The sequence below is a fragment of the Drosophila pseudoobscura genome, chromosome 3 (genome assembly GCF_009870125.1).
Source record: "Drosophila pseudoobscura strain MV-25-SWS-2005 chromosome 3, UCI_Dpse_MV25, whole genome shotgun sequence".
Taxonomy (NCBI): domain Eukaryota; kingdom Metazoa; phylum Arthropoda; class Insecta; order Diptera; family Drosophilidae; genus Drosophila; species Drosophila pseudoobscura.
In genome coordinates this window covers 22,970,694-22,988,026 of record NC_046680.1, presented here as the reverse complement: position 1 = coordinate 22,988,026, position 17,333 = coordinate 22,970,694, and the positions used below count along the sequence as shown (strand labels likewise).

Genomic DNA, 17,333 nt, shown 5'->3' with positions numbered 1-17,333 from the left:
TTTACGGTATATTTTTTAAATGAGACGGTATGTTTCGGTATGTTTCTGACGGTCGGTCACACTGATATCAACAATCCTAGAATGAAAATTCAGGTGCGTAAATCGTGAAAGTAATAAGATATTTACAGAATAAAATACCAACAAAATGGCGTGCCCGATCCTGCGACGAAAAAGCAAGTCGTTTTTTTGAATGGGCTACTGAAAAGGGTATGGACAACAGGCACAAAGAGTCAAGGAAAATTGCAAGGTTCGTACGAACCTCACCTGGCGTGTGAGGACAATCAGCTTTTTATCTTCAAGGTATATTGGGCAAAAAGGGTGGCTTTTACCTTGCATGCGTTGTTTTTCTGGGCCGTTTTGCCTCTTGTCCATACCCTCTTTTTCCTTCCATTATGTAGCTAATGTAGACTCCACATACTCTTCCAATCCCCATTTGCTGTTTTAGTCGCGCAGCATCTGAAGGTGAAGGACACAGTACGAAGAAGGACATCAAGGACAGGACAGGACCCACGATGGACACGTGCAATCACAAGGTCGACAGCGAGAATCACAACTGTGACATGAGCTCCCCTCCCTCGTCATCGCCACTGTGCTACGCCAGTCTGAATGTGCTGCCTGACGAGATTCTCGAGTTCATCTTCACCTACCTACCACCCTATGGGGATCTGGAGCACTGCAGCATCGTGTGCAAGCGCTGGCATGGCATTGTAAAGAGTGAGTATGCACGCAGTGTGGCTGCGATCGATAAAGAGCTTCTCTAGCCTCACCTATTCTTCCCCCTATTGATCCCCAGATCTCGTGCGCCGCTCGAAGTTCAACCTCGAGAAAGGCCTGACCGACTTTCGACTGCGTTGGGAGGTTTTCTCGCCACAAACGGCCGCCGCCGCGAGTACCTCACCCGTAGCCTTTATCGCTGGACGGTTTGCCCACTCGGCGGTGCGCCAGCGCAACTCCATGTATGTTTTCGGCGGCGGATCCACTTCGGACACCACCTTTAACGATCTTTGGCGCTTTGATCTGACTCACATGCGCTGGGCAAGGCCTGTAGCAACGGGCACGTATCCCTCGCCCAAGGGCAGTGCCTCCATGGTGGCCTGGAAGGATCAACTCGTGCTCTTTGGCGGCTGGCGTTATCCCTCGCTGCATCCGCCGTATCAGCCGTGGTGCCTGTTCGATGAGTTGCACTACTACGATCTAGGAAAGAATCGCTGGCTTTTGAGGAACACTATGCCCTGTCCGCCGCCCATGGCTGGCCACTCGGCCACGGTGCATGGCGACCGCATGGTTGTGTTCGGTGGCTATCAGATCACGGACGACGTAAACATCAACTCCAACGACACTTGGGTTCTGGACTTGCCCGAGCAGCGCTGGTGGCAGCCGCTGTTCGTGGGCAATACGCGGCCCAGTGCGAGGTATGGACAAATCCAGATCGAGTTGGGCAAGAATCACCTCCTTGTCGTGGGCGGCTGTGGCGGAGCCAATCGGGTCTACACGGATGCCTGGCTGCTGGACATGACTAGAGATGTGTGGTCTTGGAAAACGCTGACCGTGCGCAACAAGCGATTCGGGGCCGTCCACATGTGGTGCAATCCTGGCTGCAAGGTTAACAACTACCTCGTAGTGGTGGGACCGTCGCCCAACATGCCCCAAGACTTTCAAATGATGAAGCAGAGTCGAGTTCCTGTGGTCGGTGGACGTGGCCCGCCGCCCCCCAATCCTCACCAAAACATGCCGCAGCGGGGCCAACGAATCCTAATGCCGGAGCGCCGGCTGGCTGGAGGCTTGGGAGGCGGCTTGGGTCAAAATCGAGTAAATCGCATTGGAGCAGGAGGAGGAGCGGGCGGGGCTCTGGCTCCGCAAGAACAGTATTTGGCCAATCGACGGGCCATTCTCAACCAACATATGCAGCAGGCGCAGCAGTTCATGCACAACAATAATGTAAACAACAACAACAACAATAGTTATCAGCCACGATCCGGACGTTTGAGTGATTTGCATGCTCCTCCAGCTCCGGCTGCCGCCGCCGCAGCTCCTTCCCCACCCTCACCGCCAGTGCGACCCCCCTCCCTGGCCGCAGCCGATGGGGATGTGGATGCAGCCCAGCGTCTTCAGCGCAATCTGGCCCTGCGATGCCGGGACAATGAGCCTAGATTACCCAAACGATTTGATGAAATGTACGAGGTAAGTGCACAAATACGACACTATTTGGAACATCCGAAACTTAATGCACAATTTCCGCACAGGATCCCTTCCGTATGGCCGCCTTCAACGTGCCGACACGGTCACGCAGCGCTTCGCGAGACCACAATGAACGCATCCGGCGCATGGAGGAGAAGATGAACGCCATACGCAACTCGCGGCGAAGTGCACCCGCAGCCGCCCAGGTGGAGCCGCAGCCGTTGCGTGCCCCCTCACCCAAGCGACTGCGCTGCAATGTACAATCCCTCTTCGTTTGCGACATCTCAGGCATACTCAGCAGCAGCGAACCCGCCCTAGACTGGGTGGAATACAAGAACTTTGGTGTTCTCCGGGGAGCCCCCGACCGCCTCATCCTGTCTAGCCTCATTGCCGGCAATGGCGAGCTGATCCTGTTCGGTGGCGTCCACAAGGAGACCCTCACAGACATCACACACCACGTGTCCAATTCCATACACTTTCTGAGTTTTCCCCGTGATATTATTTAAGCTCGGACCGGGGCCCGGCCAGCCATACTACAGCAGACACGATAGCTATGTCTATGTCTATGTCCTCCCCTCCTGACCTAAACCTAAGTTATAGGTAACAGCCAATGCTGCTGCCACACCAAACTCCTTCAAAGAAGTTCGGGCGAAGTTCATTGAGACCATATATTGAGTGTAATGGATGAGTTGTATGATTAAACATGGTTACCTACTTAAATTAAAGTATCCTCAATATGTTACCTTAGCCCGACTTCATCTTGTCCTTCGTCCAAAGTCCTAGCTGCCCAGCAGCTCGCCAAGCAGCTTGATCAAGTCGTATGCTTGCTGGAAGCGCATATCACATGTCGCGTCGTCGCAACGCACACATTGTTCCAGCAGCATCTCCAGCCTTCCGTTGGCCAGATCTCGCAGCAGGAAGTCTTTCAGCAGGAGACAAGCCTGATAGACATTCGCGTCCAGCTGCTGGCCACCGCAAAAGGACTTCACATCGAAAGTGAATCCATCGCCAGGCAAGGGCTCGTACTTCTGGGCGTCGCCCAAGGGGACCGCCGCATCCACTAGGACAACAGAGTCCAGGTCGATGAGGATCACACTCTGGCTGGCCTCGTCAAAGGCCAGATTGTCTGCCGTAAAATCGGTTAGAAAGATGCGAAAGTCCGCAAAGCCAAATGTGAGCTTCAGAGACAGCTGGAGCAGTTGTCGGGCCATTTCCAGGCGCAGATTCTCGCCAGCAGTGGCGTAGTGTACCAGGGTGCGTCCGGCATAGGCTTGGAAATGGGTAAGGCCACAGGCAGCGTAGCTCCGAGGCACTGGAAAGCCACGCAAAAACAGTTCCTGCATCAGCAATGGTGTAATGCTGTGCATCATGTAGTACCAAATGGTGGCAGCCTCATGACCGCGCTGCTCCAAGTAACTAACAAAACGGGGAGTCCTGAATCCGCTACGACATAACTGGAATCCACCGGGACGCTCCTCCATTTCAAGAAATGCTTCTCGCAAGATGCCCATATTGCGGTAAGAGTGCCCCCCAATGGCATCTCTTTTGGCCACCAACTGTGCTGCCTGATGACGCTCATTCAATTGCAGGAAATATATCTCCCGACGATCGATCAGCAGAGCGATTCCTTTAAGAAGCTTGCTCCAATCCGAGGGCTCTGCAATGGCCTCAAAGATTTCCTCGCATTGCCAGCGCTGTCCGGCAAAGCAGGCCGGACAAAGTTGTAGATCCCGCTCGAGATGTGCCCTAAATATGTCCTTCTGTGGTTTTACCTGCAGGTCCTGCAGCAGAGCCAGAATGAGCACGATTCTGAGATGTCCGGGCGACAGGTGCATGCCAAGGGGCTGCAAAAGAAGTTTGAGAAAGAGGGGAAGAAGAAAGTTGCATGAGGAGGCTTGGCAAACAATAAAAGAAGTCACACGTGCGTGAGTAAGTGTGTGTGTGAACAGTGTCTGCTTGTGTGTGTATGTGTGTACGATGAATGTGCGTCCGGGCCCAGCCTCCCTCCAGGGTCCACAACATTACCTGTTTCCTCAGCCCAATGCCAAACTTAAAGGCACAGCTAAGGTCTGAGCCAAAGCAGCTGCCCCAAGACGGCGCGGCACTGAAGAACCAACCGTTGGGAGCCATCTAAACCCAGCACCGAAACTAGCATACTCTGTAGTGACCAGGTGTAAAAAAATCTATTAAAATTTGCATAATTTAATCAAGGTTGCGCTCCCATAAACGACTGCGCACCTCACTTCTAAAAAAAGAAAGCATTTAAAATAAACTACGATTATAAGCGATTAGATAAGCATTTGTATTTCATCAAAGATCAGATAAACCATGTACCCCACACCTCACACTCCAAAGGGAAGAGTATTCAAGATGGTTGGGTTTACAGAAATAGCTTTGCTTTGGTGTGGCTGTGGCTAGGCGGCGACTTCTCGACCAGCTTCTCTCTGGCTGAACTGAAGAAGAGGCAATTTTAAGGTTCAAGGTTGGAAGTCGCTGCCAGGCGCTTAATTTGTAATCTCAACGAAGGCGTAATCTCATCATCATCATGAAGATAGTGCCAGACGAGCATCGGTAGCGTCAACTCCTTGTAGTAATGTCTGTAAGCAAGCAGCGTCCTGCCCTATGGTACAACAGGATCTATTCTGTTAGGGCAAAGAATCAGAAAAGTGGGAGTAAGCCTCCCAGAAAACAATGGGATCGCCAGAGCTGGAAAAAGTTCGAAAGAAACCCTTTTGGGTACTTCCAGAACGGCCCCAACTAGCGGCAGAGTGGCGAAGAACTGAGAAAATTGAGAGGTATAGAGAGAGGCATGATCGAGAGCGTGTGAGAGCGGCCGGAGATCGGACGCCAACAATCGCTTTGATACCACACCTCTACCTCTACCTGGCTGTCCATCGGATCAGTTGAAGGTGGCGCGTTGCGCTCAACGGTTCACAGTTTTCAGTTCCATTCTCGTTTCTCGTTCGTCGGTCAGCCTCGTTCTCTGCGCCGAACAGCTGGTGGCGTCTGTTTTGGTTTGGCGATCAGATCAGCATATGAAGTCCGCGATATCGGTCAAGTTCAGCCGACTCCACACCTCGGCTGCCAGAGCAGAAAAACGACGAACAAATTGTCGCCCAATTAGTCTCGCCTAAGAGTTCGCGGAAATTCACTTATATTTTCGTGAACTTTTCGATCAAATCGAATTTCTTCACTATATAAAACACCACATATAGTACATACCTACTATATAGTTTCGCAAGTGATCGCTTTTGTTTGAAAAGAATTTGTCACAGTGCCAAAAAGAGGTGTGTTCTTGTTGGAAAAATATCCACTTAAATAATCCAATTTTGTTTTTGAAAAATTACCAAAATACACATCATAAATAATTTGATCTAAGGCCGTACCACAAATCTGTGAGCCCTTCACCTCTCGAAGGTGAATTTTATGCAACTTTGAATATTGCGCTTCAGAGGAAAGTAAACAATCTGCGCAGCAATATTAGAGATCACGAGATAATTGATTGACTCCGGGGGAAGGGAAGGTAAACAGTCGCTACAGTTCGATTCAGGAATACCAACCAAATGCTCAAAATCGATGCGATGATCAGCTTCTCGGTGGAGCCGAGCCCGCATTTTACATACATATGTATGTGTTCTATGTACGCGCTACAACCCTTGGACAGAGTCCATCAGCTCAGTTGTATATGGCTTTAGCAGGGACTATACTTTCCATGCCATACGCTATACATATACCTTCATTCATTCCACTGAATTGCACTTCCGAAAGTACTTTGGACAGGATTCACGCTATGTACCGATAGTCCCCATAGAAGTCACCATAGCCTATGCCGCAAACCGACAACTAAAATCTGTAGAAAAACACTTTAAACCGGTTATGTATTACACCCATCCGCAAAAACACTTAAATATAAATAGGCAAACGAAAGCCCCTCCCCTCCCCTCCTCATGACAGAGCGAATTCGAGCCGGCATTAGATGTGAATAACTGGTCGACAGACCGACACTTCGTAGTAATATTCTGGCTTATTGATAAACGGAATACGTCTGCCAGAACATACATATGTACATACGTCTGTGCATAACCGTGTGTGTATATATTTGCTTGCTTATGACCAGCACGTTCTTGGCAATGACTAAGAAAATCTAAGGCAGCTTTAGCCAATTGATTCAATTGATATTATTCCATGCAAATTGCGTCACGCTGTTACAATACGAGCACTTGTGCGGTGTACGGTTGGGGAATGCTCTTGACTTTACAGAGGCAAGGCAGTCTAACGTGGGGGCTTTCTTATCAAATCAGATTTGTTTATGGCATACGCCCTCTTAAAAAACTATCATATCAGAACAGTTCTCTCGGGAGACATTCGGTTGCCTGATCGGTTAACTGCCCGCAAACAAAATTCAACGTGTTAATATTTATTTTTATACCCGATACTCAAAATGAGTATTGGGGTATATTAGATTTGTGGTGAAAGTGGATGTGTGTAACGTCCAGAAGGAATCGTTTCCGACCCTATAAAGTATATATATTCTTGATCAGCATCAATAGCCGAGTCGATTGAGCCATGTCTGTCTGTCCGTCTGTCCGTCCGTCCGTCTGTCCGTCCCCTTCAGCGCCTAATGCTCAAAGACTATAAGAGCTAGAGCAACGATGTTTTGGATCCAGACTTCTGTGATATGTCACTGATCCAAAAATATTTCAAAACTTTGCCCCGCCCACTTCCGCCCCCACAAAGGGCGAAAATCTGTGGCATCCACAATTTTAAAGATACGAGAAAACTAAAAACGCAGAATCGTAGAAGATAACTATATCTTACAGAGTGCAAAATCTGAACCAGATCGTATAATTATTATAGCCAGAATCACGAAAACAATTTCACTCTTTCTCGCTCTGTCTCACTCTAACACACAGGTTTCATTGTAGGTTTTGCCAATTGCAAAATATGAGTTCAAGGATCTGAGAACCCATAAGAGCTAGAGCAACCAAATTTGGTATCCACACTCCTGTGATATCGGACCTTGACCGTTTCATGTCCAAATTTCGCCACACCCCCTTCCGCCCCCGCAAAGGACGAAAATCTGAGGCAACCACAAATCTCAGAGACTATTAAGGCTAGAGTAACCAAATTTGGTACACACACTCCTTTAAGATGTCACTATAAAACGTATATCTCAGAATTTCGCCCCACCCCCATCCGCCCCCACAAAGGACGAAAATCTGTTGCATCCACAATATTGCAGATTTGAGAAAACTAAAAACGCAGAATCATAGATAATGACCATATCTATTAGATTGCTGAATCTGGATCAGATCAGATCAGATCATTTTTATAGCCAAAAGGAACAAATCAATTTGCAGTGGCTACGCAGCGCCCGACGTCACGCTCAGACTGATTTTCTGTCTCTCTCGCACGCACTCTTTGTCGTGTCGTTTAATATTAGCGGCGTCTGCCGGAGGAGAGCCATACTGACTTAGTATCGGGTATAACCGTAGAGTTGCGGTGTCCGCAGCAACTCACAACGTTCCCCCTCGTTTTCGTCTGCTCTTGACGATTTTTCGCCGCTTCTTGCTTTCTATTCGCCCGACCCGAAATAGTTTCTATTATCTAAAGCATGATTGATGGCCCGGCCGGGCACGGGCACGGGCAAATTGGCAACCGGTTCAGTTCCCTATCTCTTTTTTTCCATATTCATGGCCTTTCTCCTCTTTCAGATGAGCAGCTCTACTGTGGAACTGGCCGAGACCCATCACAAGGAGCAGGCTAGCGTGGGCAACCTGCTGGGGCGTCGCTATGCCGAGCTTTTGCACGGGGAGAAGTACACGGACTGCGTTTTCCACGTGTGCGAGGAGCAGCTTAAGTGCCACAAACTGATCCTGAGTGCCGCCAGTCCCGTGTTTGAGGCCATGTTTTTCGGACCAATGCATGAGAATGAGCCCGAGATCGAGATACACGACATTAGTGCGGCCATTTTCAAAGTCCTGGTCGACTACATTTACACGGGCAGCGTGGACTACAACAACCTGGAGCTGGTAGCCTGCATTGAGCTGTACTATGCGGCAGAGAAGTATCTGCTGGACCAGCTGATAGCCGACTCCCTGGTGGCCATCACCAGGAAGCTGCGCTTCTCCAACATTCTGCCGGCTCTGGAGCTGAGTGTGTGCATGGGACTGGATAGTCTGCTGGAGGTCTGCATGACCTTCTTCATGCGCTGCTGCGTGAGCAATGCCCAGTACATGACCCATCTGAAGGAGCACTATGTCCACGTGTCTAAGGAGTGCGTCAAAACGATCATAGCCGCCTGCAAAGAGCCGCACAAGCTACTCATTTGGTATGTCTACGAGTGGACCCAGCAGGAGTGTGAGCAACTGGGCCTTGGTCCTAGCGATGCGGGCTTGGTTGTTCACGGCCTGGGGCCAGAGGCGAACTCGTGGCCCGTGAATGCTTCTAATGAAGTGCAATCTCCTGCTCCGGCTCCGATTGTCTCAGTAGAGCGCTGCTACTACAAGGCCTGCCGGCCGTTTACCGTAGATGCAGAGTCTCCCGTGTGGCGTCTCCGCCTGAAGAGCCCTCGCTTCATCTCTCTCATGGGAGTGGTTCTGAACAGCCGCCTGCCCCCCAACCTGACCAGCACCTTTGGCCACGTTCAGCTGCCTCTGGAATATCGCGAGTCCCTGCGGCTGGACCTTTGCGAGTTGCCGGCGGACGGCGAGGACGCGCCCACCAATCCCGTGTGGAGTCATGTCATTCAAAATCAGAGCACAAAATATAACTGCGACTTGCACCTAAGATGGCGCCGCGAGGAGGCGTGTGTACTCACCCCGGAGCTGTCCTACGAACTGCAGATACGCTGGGACGGAAGCGCATACGGTGCAGAATATCCTTGCAGCCTGCAGTCCTGTATCGCCGATGGCATTCGCTTCATCGACAGCGACAGCTTCATCGGCAGTTTGGTCAAGGGCCTGCGCTACGCCAACCTGGTGTAGGTTTTAGTTAGGCTTAATCTTAATTGTGTACATATTTATTGCCGTAAGTTAATGTACGCTGTGTTGGAGTTCAATAAACTTTGGAAAACACTCCAAACAGATTCAACGATAACAACAAAGCCGGTTTGCGCTGCGGCTTTTGTTTGGATCCTGCTGCTGTTGTCAAACTAAATCCGATAAGCTGTGCTGTGCTGTTCTGTGCCGATTTCTTCATTTGACTGTAATTATTGTTAATTAAGTACCAATTACTTCATGAAATAGATAATTTAAAAAAAAAAACGCTGAAAGATATCGATGGGATGTAGTGATGTGATTATACGATGTGTGCTTTACCGATATTCCCTGCGTTCTAGCACTAACCATACCATAGATACCAATGTTTTCCTCTTGTTTAGTCATTTATACTAAGCTAAGTTTTGATGAAAAATCATGCTTGCAGAGCATCGGATATATACGACCGGTTGGGCTTGCTTGAGTTTAACAAAGGATAAAGGATATTCTTCCAATTACAGGAACCAATGGAACGACCCCACAAATAACGGAGAAAATAGGATACATATGACTGCAGAAAGTATCCTTGGTCCTTGATAAGGAGTCTACCAAATCAAGGATGTTGCTCCAATCTCAGGAGCATAACAAAATTTATCGGTATGTCTTTTTTCAGACTCGACTTGTCTTGTCTTGGCGTGGATAAGTCTAGTGGAATACAACCATCGGATTAGTTTCGATATTTACAGCGTCACTGACAGGGCGGCTTGTCCACCTCTATGCTTTTGCCGTATTGTTTTGTTTACGCTGAAAAATGACGATTCTCTACAAAGTGGAGAGCAAGGAGTTCGGCAAGGACAGCGTGTTTCCCCAAAAAGTGGTGCTATGCTCTGTCTCGGCCCGCAACATTATCGCGTTCAGCTCGCTCCAAAGCGCCATTGTTTCCCATGGCCCCGGGGACAGCAACAGTGCTGGGGTGGCTGTGGGGACCAGCAACAGTCATGTGTATGTCTGCGACATTGTGACGCCGTGGGAGTACTACAAGGTTTGCTCCTCGAAGTCGCTGATCAATGTGCTCGAGTGGAGTGCCAACGGGGAGAAACTGCTGCTCGGCTATGTCGGCGGACGCGTCGAGATTTGGCAGCCCAAGAATCAGTCCATCAACATCTGGCTTCTGCAATACCATGCCAACGTCCCCAGCGAGGACATCATAGAGGCCAAGTTCTTCCACAACGGCAAGGGAGTCCTGTTCAATCCTCAGAAGAAGGAGCACACATACTACGCAGAGAAGTTTGAGCGCCTGGAGCAGCGTCCCACGCTCAGTGGCTTCGGCGGGGTTGCCAGCGAAGGCTGCATTCTGCTGACATCATCTGGCCTCCTGGGGTCATTCAGCCTACCCTTGTTCCAAAAGTTCTCCAGTGCTGAGAGCGCCGGCAATGAGATTGTTGAGCTAACACCCGTTATGCATAGCATTGGCATCTCCAGAAGCTTCATAGAGCACTGCAGCATGGCCCCGAGTCCCTCGGGGGCTGTCAGTGTAGCTTTCAGTTGCGGCTGGCAGCAACAGCTCGTGCAGTGTTTCAAGATCTCCCTGATGATGGAAGGAGACCTGGGCCTAGAGCAGCACATGGCCATCAAGTCCGAGTCGCAGGCAAGTATATTCCTCAATCCGCTGGAGGGCAAGCTCATCAGTCACCTTAAGTGGACGCGGGTGGCCAATGACGACGTGATCTTCATAGCATACTCCTGTACGGAGGGAGGCAGTTTGCTGGAGCAGTGGACCCTCACGCGCAGGCGTCAGAGTGTCCACGCCCTGCTCCAGGGAGGCGGTTCCAATAAGGGCAACGAATTCGTGCAGTCGGAGAGTTGGGAGCAGGTGGCAAAGCTCCATTTGAATGCTCCACTTGCCGATATCTGTCTCTCACGCCTCATGCCGTCCACGGCGGAATGCTCTCCGGTCTATGCGATACTCCAGGATAACAGTGTCCAGGTCCTGGAGCCTAATTCTCTGAAGCAACTGAACCACACGCAGTTCGATAAAGTGACCGACGGCAGTGGAGTGAAATTTGTGAGCGGGGACCTCACTCCCACCAGTCAAATGCTCCTGATCTTCGATGCTCACGCCCAGCTGTATGCCATGCAAGCGCCACTGCTGAAACAGAGTGGATCCGCACTGCTCCTGCTGGAGTACTGCATTGTCACAGGCTGCGATGCCAGTGATGTACTACTCCTGAACCTGGGGAACCTGGAGCCCCTGGTGGAGAAGCTGACGGATAACTTTTCGCGCCAGCCATCGTATGTGAAGAACTACTATTATGCCAACTTCCTGGCCCTCAAGAGCAATCTCTGTCGTGTGCAGCAGCAGGAGTTTGACAATCTAATCATCCTCCATGCCATATCCACCACTTTCAAGAGTCTTCTGCGCCCCTCCGACCTAGGTTACCAGGACAAGGGACCCGCCGATAATCTGACGACGAAGCTGAACGAGTCCATACCAGACGTGGACACAGTGATGCTAAACCTGGATGCCAAGGACTTCACAGTGGAACCAGTGATGCTGCAGAGCTTGCAGCAACTGATTCAATGGGTCACCGATCTGGCGCTCAACATGCTCAACATGCTACCTGAAGAGGTGATGAAATGCAAGCTGTCCGGGAAGCGTCCCAGCTATGACATCAGCCGGGATATTAACGCTATTAGCAGCCTAAGGGAGTTGCTCGTCATGATACGCATCTGGGGCCTGCTGAACACACAATGCCTGCCCGTCTACACCAAGACCATGGACAACATTGACGTGCTGGTCATCCTGTTCCGCCTGCTCACGCGCCTGGCCCAGAACACCGCGGAGCCGGACGAGATGCTCTTGGACGAGTGCAGTCTTTTATCGAAGCAGCTTCTCATTCCTCAGCTAAACAAGTTCAATCCCACCACGCTGCTCAGTGCCCAGGGATTTGCTGCAGTGAAGTCGGGTCATCTCATGTTCACCTCCCTTGTAGAGCCGAAGTGCCTACAGGACATGGAAGTGGAGAATGTGGTCTTCGCCAAGTCGGTGAAAGATGGCGTCAGCAATCTTCAGCTCGGCGCCCATCCCACCACCATCAGAAGGTGCGCCCGCTGTGGTTTCGTCTTCGTCAACAATGCTAACAAAGTGGCCAAGACTTCGGCTCTGAAGGCCTGGTTCAACAAGTGGCTGCATTGCCATTGCGGCGGCTTCTGGAAGCAGATTAATTAGCCACGGCCGCCCCTTTACAGTATCAATCTTAGAATTTAAATATCCATAGCTTTTAATAAAAATCAAATTTAAATGAAACAATGCTTAACCCGTTAGAAGGTATATCAGAGCATAGGGTATAGAAACACACATATGTATGTATGTATGATGCACCTACGCAGAATCTATGTACATACATATGTACATATATATCTCTATTCCAGCAACTTGAACCAAGGAATAAGCAAACATATATCTCTCTTTTGCTCGACATATTTAGCTGAAACATTTTTTTAGACAAGATCCAATAAAAGATAGTATTTAGAATAAGCCTGTCAAGTAAAAAATTGATTCATTAATCGGATATAATCGGCGAAATGTTTTATCTATCTAATAATATTCGACGGAATATCCTCTTTCGTTTTTTTTTTTGGTCATTTTCGCTAAAACCATTTTTTACGCAAAATGCAATAAAAGCAAGTGTTAAAAATAAACCAGTCCATTAGGAAATAGATTCACTAATCGGGTAAAATTATGTGGGCATGGATAAATGTTCTATATAGCTAGTAATATTCGACGGAAGAAAAAATAACCACGAATTAGTCGTAATAACCGGTTGACAACAATGATTCCAGGCAACATTAATTGTCATACCCTAGGGAAAAGGATATGATAGATTTGAGAAAATGTTTGTTATCCCAAGCTCCGTTATGTATGAGGTATCAGGATTGAGATAAATATATACAAGATACTAATACTGTACTTGAATATGTCTAAAGAATATCAATTTGAGAAAAGGTCTTTACAAATTACGTTTTATCTTCATTTAAAACTAACGAAATAGGGTGCACAAAAGCCTATACACGCATCTTGTCAAATACCAGTAACATTGCGACTGTTTTTTTGATTGGACTTGTTTGTTTAAACCTTGTTTTAGACAAAATACAATAAAAGCAAGGATTAAAATTTATCCAATCTTGTAGAAAATTTATTCATCAATGGGATAAAATTATGTGGGCATGGCTAACTGTTCTATGTAGCTTATTATATTTGACGGAACATCAAAATTAAGCAATATGGTTTCAATGCTTGCCGGAGAACTATTAACCTTTTATAAGCCAAGGGGGTAATCATTTTAGCGCAGTTCAGATGAAAGATTCGTGGGGTTTGGCAACTTAAAGGGAAGGATAGGATGGATCTATAAGAATTTACAATCGTTAATATATTCCGCCATTTACCTCGTGTAGTTGAACTCGGTTTTCCATCATACGAATCGCTATATTGTTGTTGAGAAACCAAAATTGAGGCAAAAACAATCAAGGGCCAAGTATTTAATGTGCCGGTCAAGTAGAAAATTGATTCATTAATCGGATAAAATTATCGGATAATTCTATATAGCTAGTAATATTCCACGGAATATCAAAAACGAGGAATATGTAAAATATAACTTGAATTTGTCAGTGTATTTACGGTATATTTTTAAAATGAGACGGTATATTTTGGTATATTTCTGAGGGTCGTACGGTATATTTTAACGATAAATCCGCTGTGGGAAGAGCTTGCAAAATAAATACAAACAAATCTAAGAAAGAAATAAAATTAATTAATAACCGTTAGTGGCTGGAAGGAAGAACAACAACTCTACAATGAACATAAATCTGCCCCATTTTAACATGAAGAACCTGGTCAAGGAAGCAGGCAGCACAATATCGCGTGTGGTGCAGGTAAAGAAATCAATGATGGGTGCGAGAAAAAACGGGTGGGGATGAATGGGCTTTTTGGGGGTTGGGTTGGGGGCTATACAAGCACTCAGCACTGACGCTCTTTGCCTTTTTCCCCTAGCTGACGGAGGAGAAGCTTGGCACCACCGAACGCACCGAATACGACTTGCACTTTCAAAATCTCGCCGAACGTGCCGATGTGACCAAGGCATGGACAGAAAAGCTCGTCAAGGACACAGAATCGGTGCTGATACCGAATCCACAGAACCGTGTCGAGGATTACATATTCGAAAAGATCGACAAGTCAAAACCCAAACGAGTAAGCAACCTGGAACACCTGGCCCTGGACATGATTGAGGCCGGCGGGGACTTCGGACAGGATTTGCCCTACGGTCAGGCCCTCATCAAGGTCGGACAGGCTGAGCAGAAACTGGGCCAGTGCGAGCACGATTTCATTGCCACCTCGGGCATTTGTTTTACGCAACCGTTGCGCAAATTCTTGGAGGGCGAGATGAAGACGATTAGCAAAGAGCGCGGCATTCTCGATTCGAAGCGCTTGGATCTGGACGCCTGCAAGAACCGGGTCAAGAAGGCGCGCAGCATGCTAGGCCAACAGTCGGTGAGTGGGCGGAAAAGGGGGCAGTGGGGGCGGTCATAATGGATTATTGACTTTCGATATTTTTCTACATTACTTTACGCTGCCTCTGTGTGGATTGTTGGTTTGATTTATTACGGTTCATAGAAAGATGGCATCTCGCCAGAGGCTGCCTTGGAACAGGTATCAGACCTTGGACCTTGCCCATACCTATTACTCATCACTTAACAGTATGCTGCAGCAGATCATTAATTTGTACTTTCTTTACAGGCGGAGCGCGACCTGCGCGTGGCCCAGGCGGAGTTCGACCGCCAGTCGGAAATAACCAAGTTACTGCTGGACGGTATTAGCACATCGCAGGCCTCCCACCTGCGCCATCTGCACGCCTTCATCCAGACCCAGGTGCGCTATTACAAACAGTGCGGCGATGTCATGGAACAGCTGCAGCGGGAGCTGGCCAAGTGAGTATCAGATGGTAATGGTGATCAATGGAGATGATGATGCTGATAACAGACAAACAAAGACTCTCGACTAGACACCAACAGCAAGTCTCGTGCACTCTGTGTAGGATGGTCCCGGTCCCGTCCCTGAGCTAGCTCTATTGCGCCTCTGGTCATCTCACTTTCGGTTATTGTTTGTGGTCTTACAGAATGCAGCATCCCAAGCCGCGCCTGCGCATCAATAGCGAAGATGTTGATGGTGGGCCTCCCAGCTCTGTGTCGATGCATTCCTGTGATTCCGATTCCGTAGTGGGAGTAGCCCTAGATAGCGATACTGAAATTGACAAGTCCCTAACGAACCTGCTGGAAGACTTTAACATTGAATTCGATACGACTGCCATATCAACAGTTTAATCGTAATACAAAATACATTGGCTTGGTGGCTCCAGTTAACATTAAATATAAAAAACTATACGTAATTTAAGCGACAGGTTTTTACTTCGTCGCTCTTATTCTTATTGTTGTTCCTGCACATAATCAAATCCTATCCGGTTTCCGTTGAGCGCCTCCCCTCCCATCCATCTGAGCAGCATAATCAAATCACAAATCAAGTCCATTAAACTCTGCATCTGCCTCTGCGTATTCCATCAGCTTGGGAGGCCCGACACCATATATACCGCTCGATCTGAGCAACGCCAGTGCCAACAAGTCCAGCGCAACTGGCGGACCGTCGCCGTCTCGTGGTTCGGGCAACAATAACAGCAGCAGTCAGGCTGCATCCGCCCACAGGCCGACCAATCAGCCCATGCATGTCAACACGGATCAAATGCAACGGGCTCGTGTCCTCTGCTCCTATGACGCCAAGGATCACACTGAGCTCAATCTAAATGCGAACGAGGTGAGTAAAAACCGAGACATTGATAGGCCCGCGTGTCTAATCTTGTGCATCTCTAGGTCATATTTGTCACCGAGTGCTCGCCCGTGAACGAGGACTATATGTACGCCAAGCAGGGCCTCATGAAGGGACTCGTTCCGCGGGCCTTTGTCGAAATGCTCGATGAGGAGCCCGACGTCACCCTCTAAGTAAACGCGCGCAATATAATGCAATAATCTCAACCAAATACTCGTATGTTGGACAGAAGATGGAAAGGAGAGAAGTCAAAATTAAAAGTCGATGTTACGGCTCCGAAATACTCACACGTATATGGGAATGGATTTGAATTGGAATGGCAATTGGACAATTATAAAATGCGGCCAAAAGGCATTTGGCACTAGCAAGAGAGTACAATAATTTATCAGAATATAGTTATATACAAAGCATATACATACACACATGCATGCATGAACATAGTATTATATATAGAGCATTCCCTAGTTTAGGCCACGTTTACCCCCATCTCATCCTTGTCCTCCCACACATCCACGCCATTTGCACAGCACAGCCACACGCGTCAAGCAATAATCGAAAAATATAGCATGCGCGTATTGTCAGCTGCCTGAATCGATTACTATTTTAACAATTACAACAAACACTATAAACTGAATACTTGGAACGATTCTTAACTTTATTATTGTTACTGCGTATCACATATCTGTAGAAAATGTCTAAGCTTCTCCCTCCACACTCGTGAAAGTATTATGTATTATGTGTTATGATTGTCTCTACCGCAGTTAACAAACGAAATTCACTGTGCTTTAAACTATGGATATTCTATAATTATATATATGTACCTATGAGATTGTTAATCCTATTATCTACGTATTACATTATCCGCAAGTGTTTCCCATTTAAGCTAATTAGTATTTAATACAAAATTATTAATTACTTACTTACTCATTTCTGCTGCAATTTATTACGTTTAAAAAAAAAACCGCAAATCCTTTGGTGCAATTTTCAAAAGTCAATTATTATGAATGTTGCCTCTCAAATCTAAGAGAATCTACCCAAAAAAAAAAAAAAAAGAAACACCAATTAGCGCTTAATTAATGCAAATAAACTGCAAAATGCCAAGGCAGAACGTACAATACAACAAACACAAAGTGAACAACGATGATTTTTAGGTTTTCAACAAACAAATAAAAATTGTAATATGAAATGCGTCTAGAAGTGAATTTTAAACACACACCTAAAAAATATGAAATAAATGAAAATATACTATAATCAAAGCAGAAATGATTTTCATCTGATCTTCTGTAGGGTCTTGAATAAATAGG

General features: G+C 47.6%; 5 protein-coding genes across 13 annotated transcripts; 4 read left to right on the top strand and 1 right to left on the bottom strand.

Moving 5' to 3' along the window:
* Window positions 1-7: 7 nt before the first annotated feature.
* On the top strand, window positions 8-2,925 carry Fbxo42 (F-box protein 42). 3 transcript variants are annotated; one of them, XM_004444525.3, is made up of 4 exons: window positions 8-93; window positions 446-714; window positions 794-2,181; window positions 2,244-2,925. In XM_004444525.3, exons 2-4 carry the CDS (start codon window positions 513-515, stop codon window positions 2,682-2,684), a joined length of 2,031 nt encoding a protein of 676 aa, XP_004444582.1. In that variant the 5' UTR covers window positions 8-93; window positions 446-512; the 3' UTR covers window positions 2,685-2,925. The 3 variants fall into 3 exon arrangements, with proteins under 3 accessions (XP_004444582.1, XP_004444581.2, XP_001362057.1); XM_004444524.3 differs by having other exon boundaries at window positions 47-247; XM_001362020.5 differs by having other exon boundaries at window positions 47-300.
* LOC4805698 (uncharacterized) lies at window positions 2,833-9,133 on the bottom strand. Of its 2 annotated transcripts, none has more exons than XM_001362019.5 (2): window positions 8,999-9,133; window positions 2,833-4,022 (listed from the first exon to the last, which is right to left on the bottom strand). In XM_001362019.5, the coding sequence occupies exon 2, from the start codon at window positions 4,011-4,013 to the stop codon at window positions 2,958-2,960; it is 1,056 nt and encodes a 351-aa protein (XP_001362056.4). In that variant the 5' UTR covers window positions 4,014-4,022; window positions 8,999-9,133; the 3' UTR covers window positions 2,833-2,957. The 2 variants fall into 2 exon arrangements, with proteins under 2 accessions (XP_001362056.4, XP_015040821.2); XM_015185335.2 differs by lacking the exon at window positions 8,999-9,133 and adding an exon at window positions 4,204-4,298.
* LOC4805697 (uncharacterized) lies at window positions 5,072-9,254 on the top strand. 2 transcript variants are annotated; one of them, XM_015185334.2, is made up of 2 exons: window positions 5,072-5,465; window positions 7,893-9,254. In XM_015185334.2, the coding sequence occupies exon 2, from the start codon at window positions 7,893-7,895 to the stop codon at window positions 9,162-9,164; it is 1,272 nt and encodes a 423-aa protein (XP_015040820.2). In that variant the 5' UTR covers window positions 5,072-5,465; the 3' UTR covers window positions 9,165-9,254. The 2 variants fall into 2 exon arrangements, with proteins under 2 accessions (XP_015040820.2, XP_001362055.3); XM_001362018.4 differs by lacking the exon at window positions 5,072-5,465 and adding an exon at window positions 5,492-5,701.
* A 647-nt stretch (window positions 9,255-9,901) lies between these two features.
* On the top strand, window positions 9,902-12,727 carry MED16 (mediator complex subunit 16). The gene has a single exon (XM_001362017.5). The coding sequence runs from the start codon at window positions 9,967-9,969 to the stop codon at window positions 12,382-12,384; it is 2,418 nt and encodes an 805-aa protein (XP_001362054.2). The 5' UTR covers window positions 9,902-9,966; the 3' UTR covers window positions 12,385-12,727.
* A 1,157-nt stretch (window positions 12,728-13,884) lies between these two features.
* EndoB (SH3 domain containing GRB2 like, endophilin-B) lies at window positions 13,885-17,112 on the top strand. 5 transcript variants are annotated; one of them, XM_001362016.4, is made up of 6 exons: window positions 13,885-14,087; window positions 14,206-14,703; window positions 14,827-14,862; window positions 14,950-15,140; window positions 15,771-16,017; window positions 16,074-17,112. In XM_001362016.4, exons 1-6 carry the CDS (start codon window positions 14,010-14,012, stop codon window positions 16,200-16,202), a joined length of 1,179 nt encoding a protein of 392 aa, XP_001362053.2. In that variant the 5' UTR covers window positions 13,885-14,009; the 3' UTR covers window positions 16,203-17,112. The 5 variants fall into 5 exon arrangements, with proteins under 5 accessions (XP_001362053.2, XP_015040819.2, XP_004444580.2 ...); XM_015185333.2 differs by lacking the exon at window positions 15,771-16,017 and adding an exon at window positions 15,329-15,527; XM_004444523.3 differs by lacking the exons at window positions 14,827-14,862; window positions 15,771-16,017 and adding an exon at window positions 15,329-15,527.
* The last annotated feature ends 221 nt before the right edge of the window (window positions 17,113-17,333 follow it).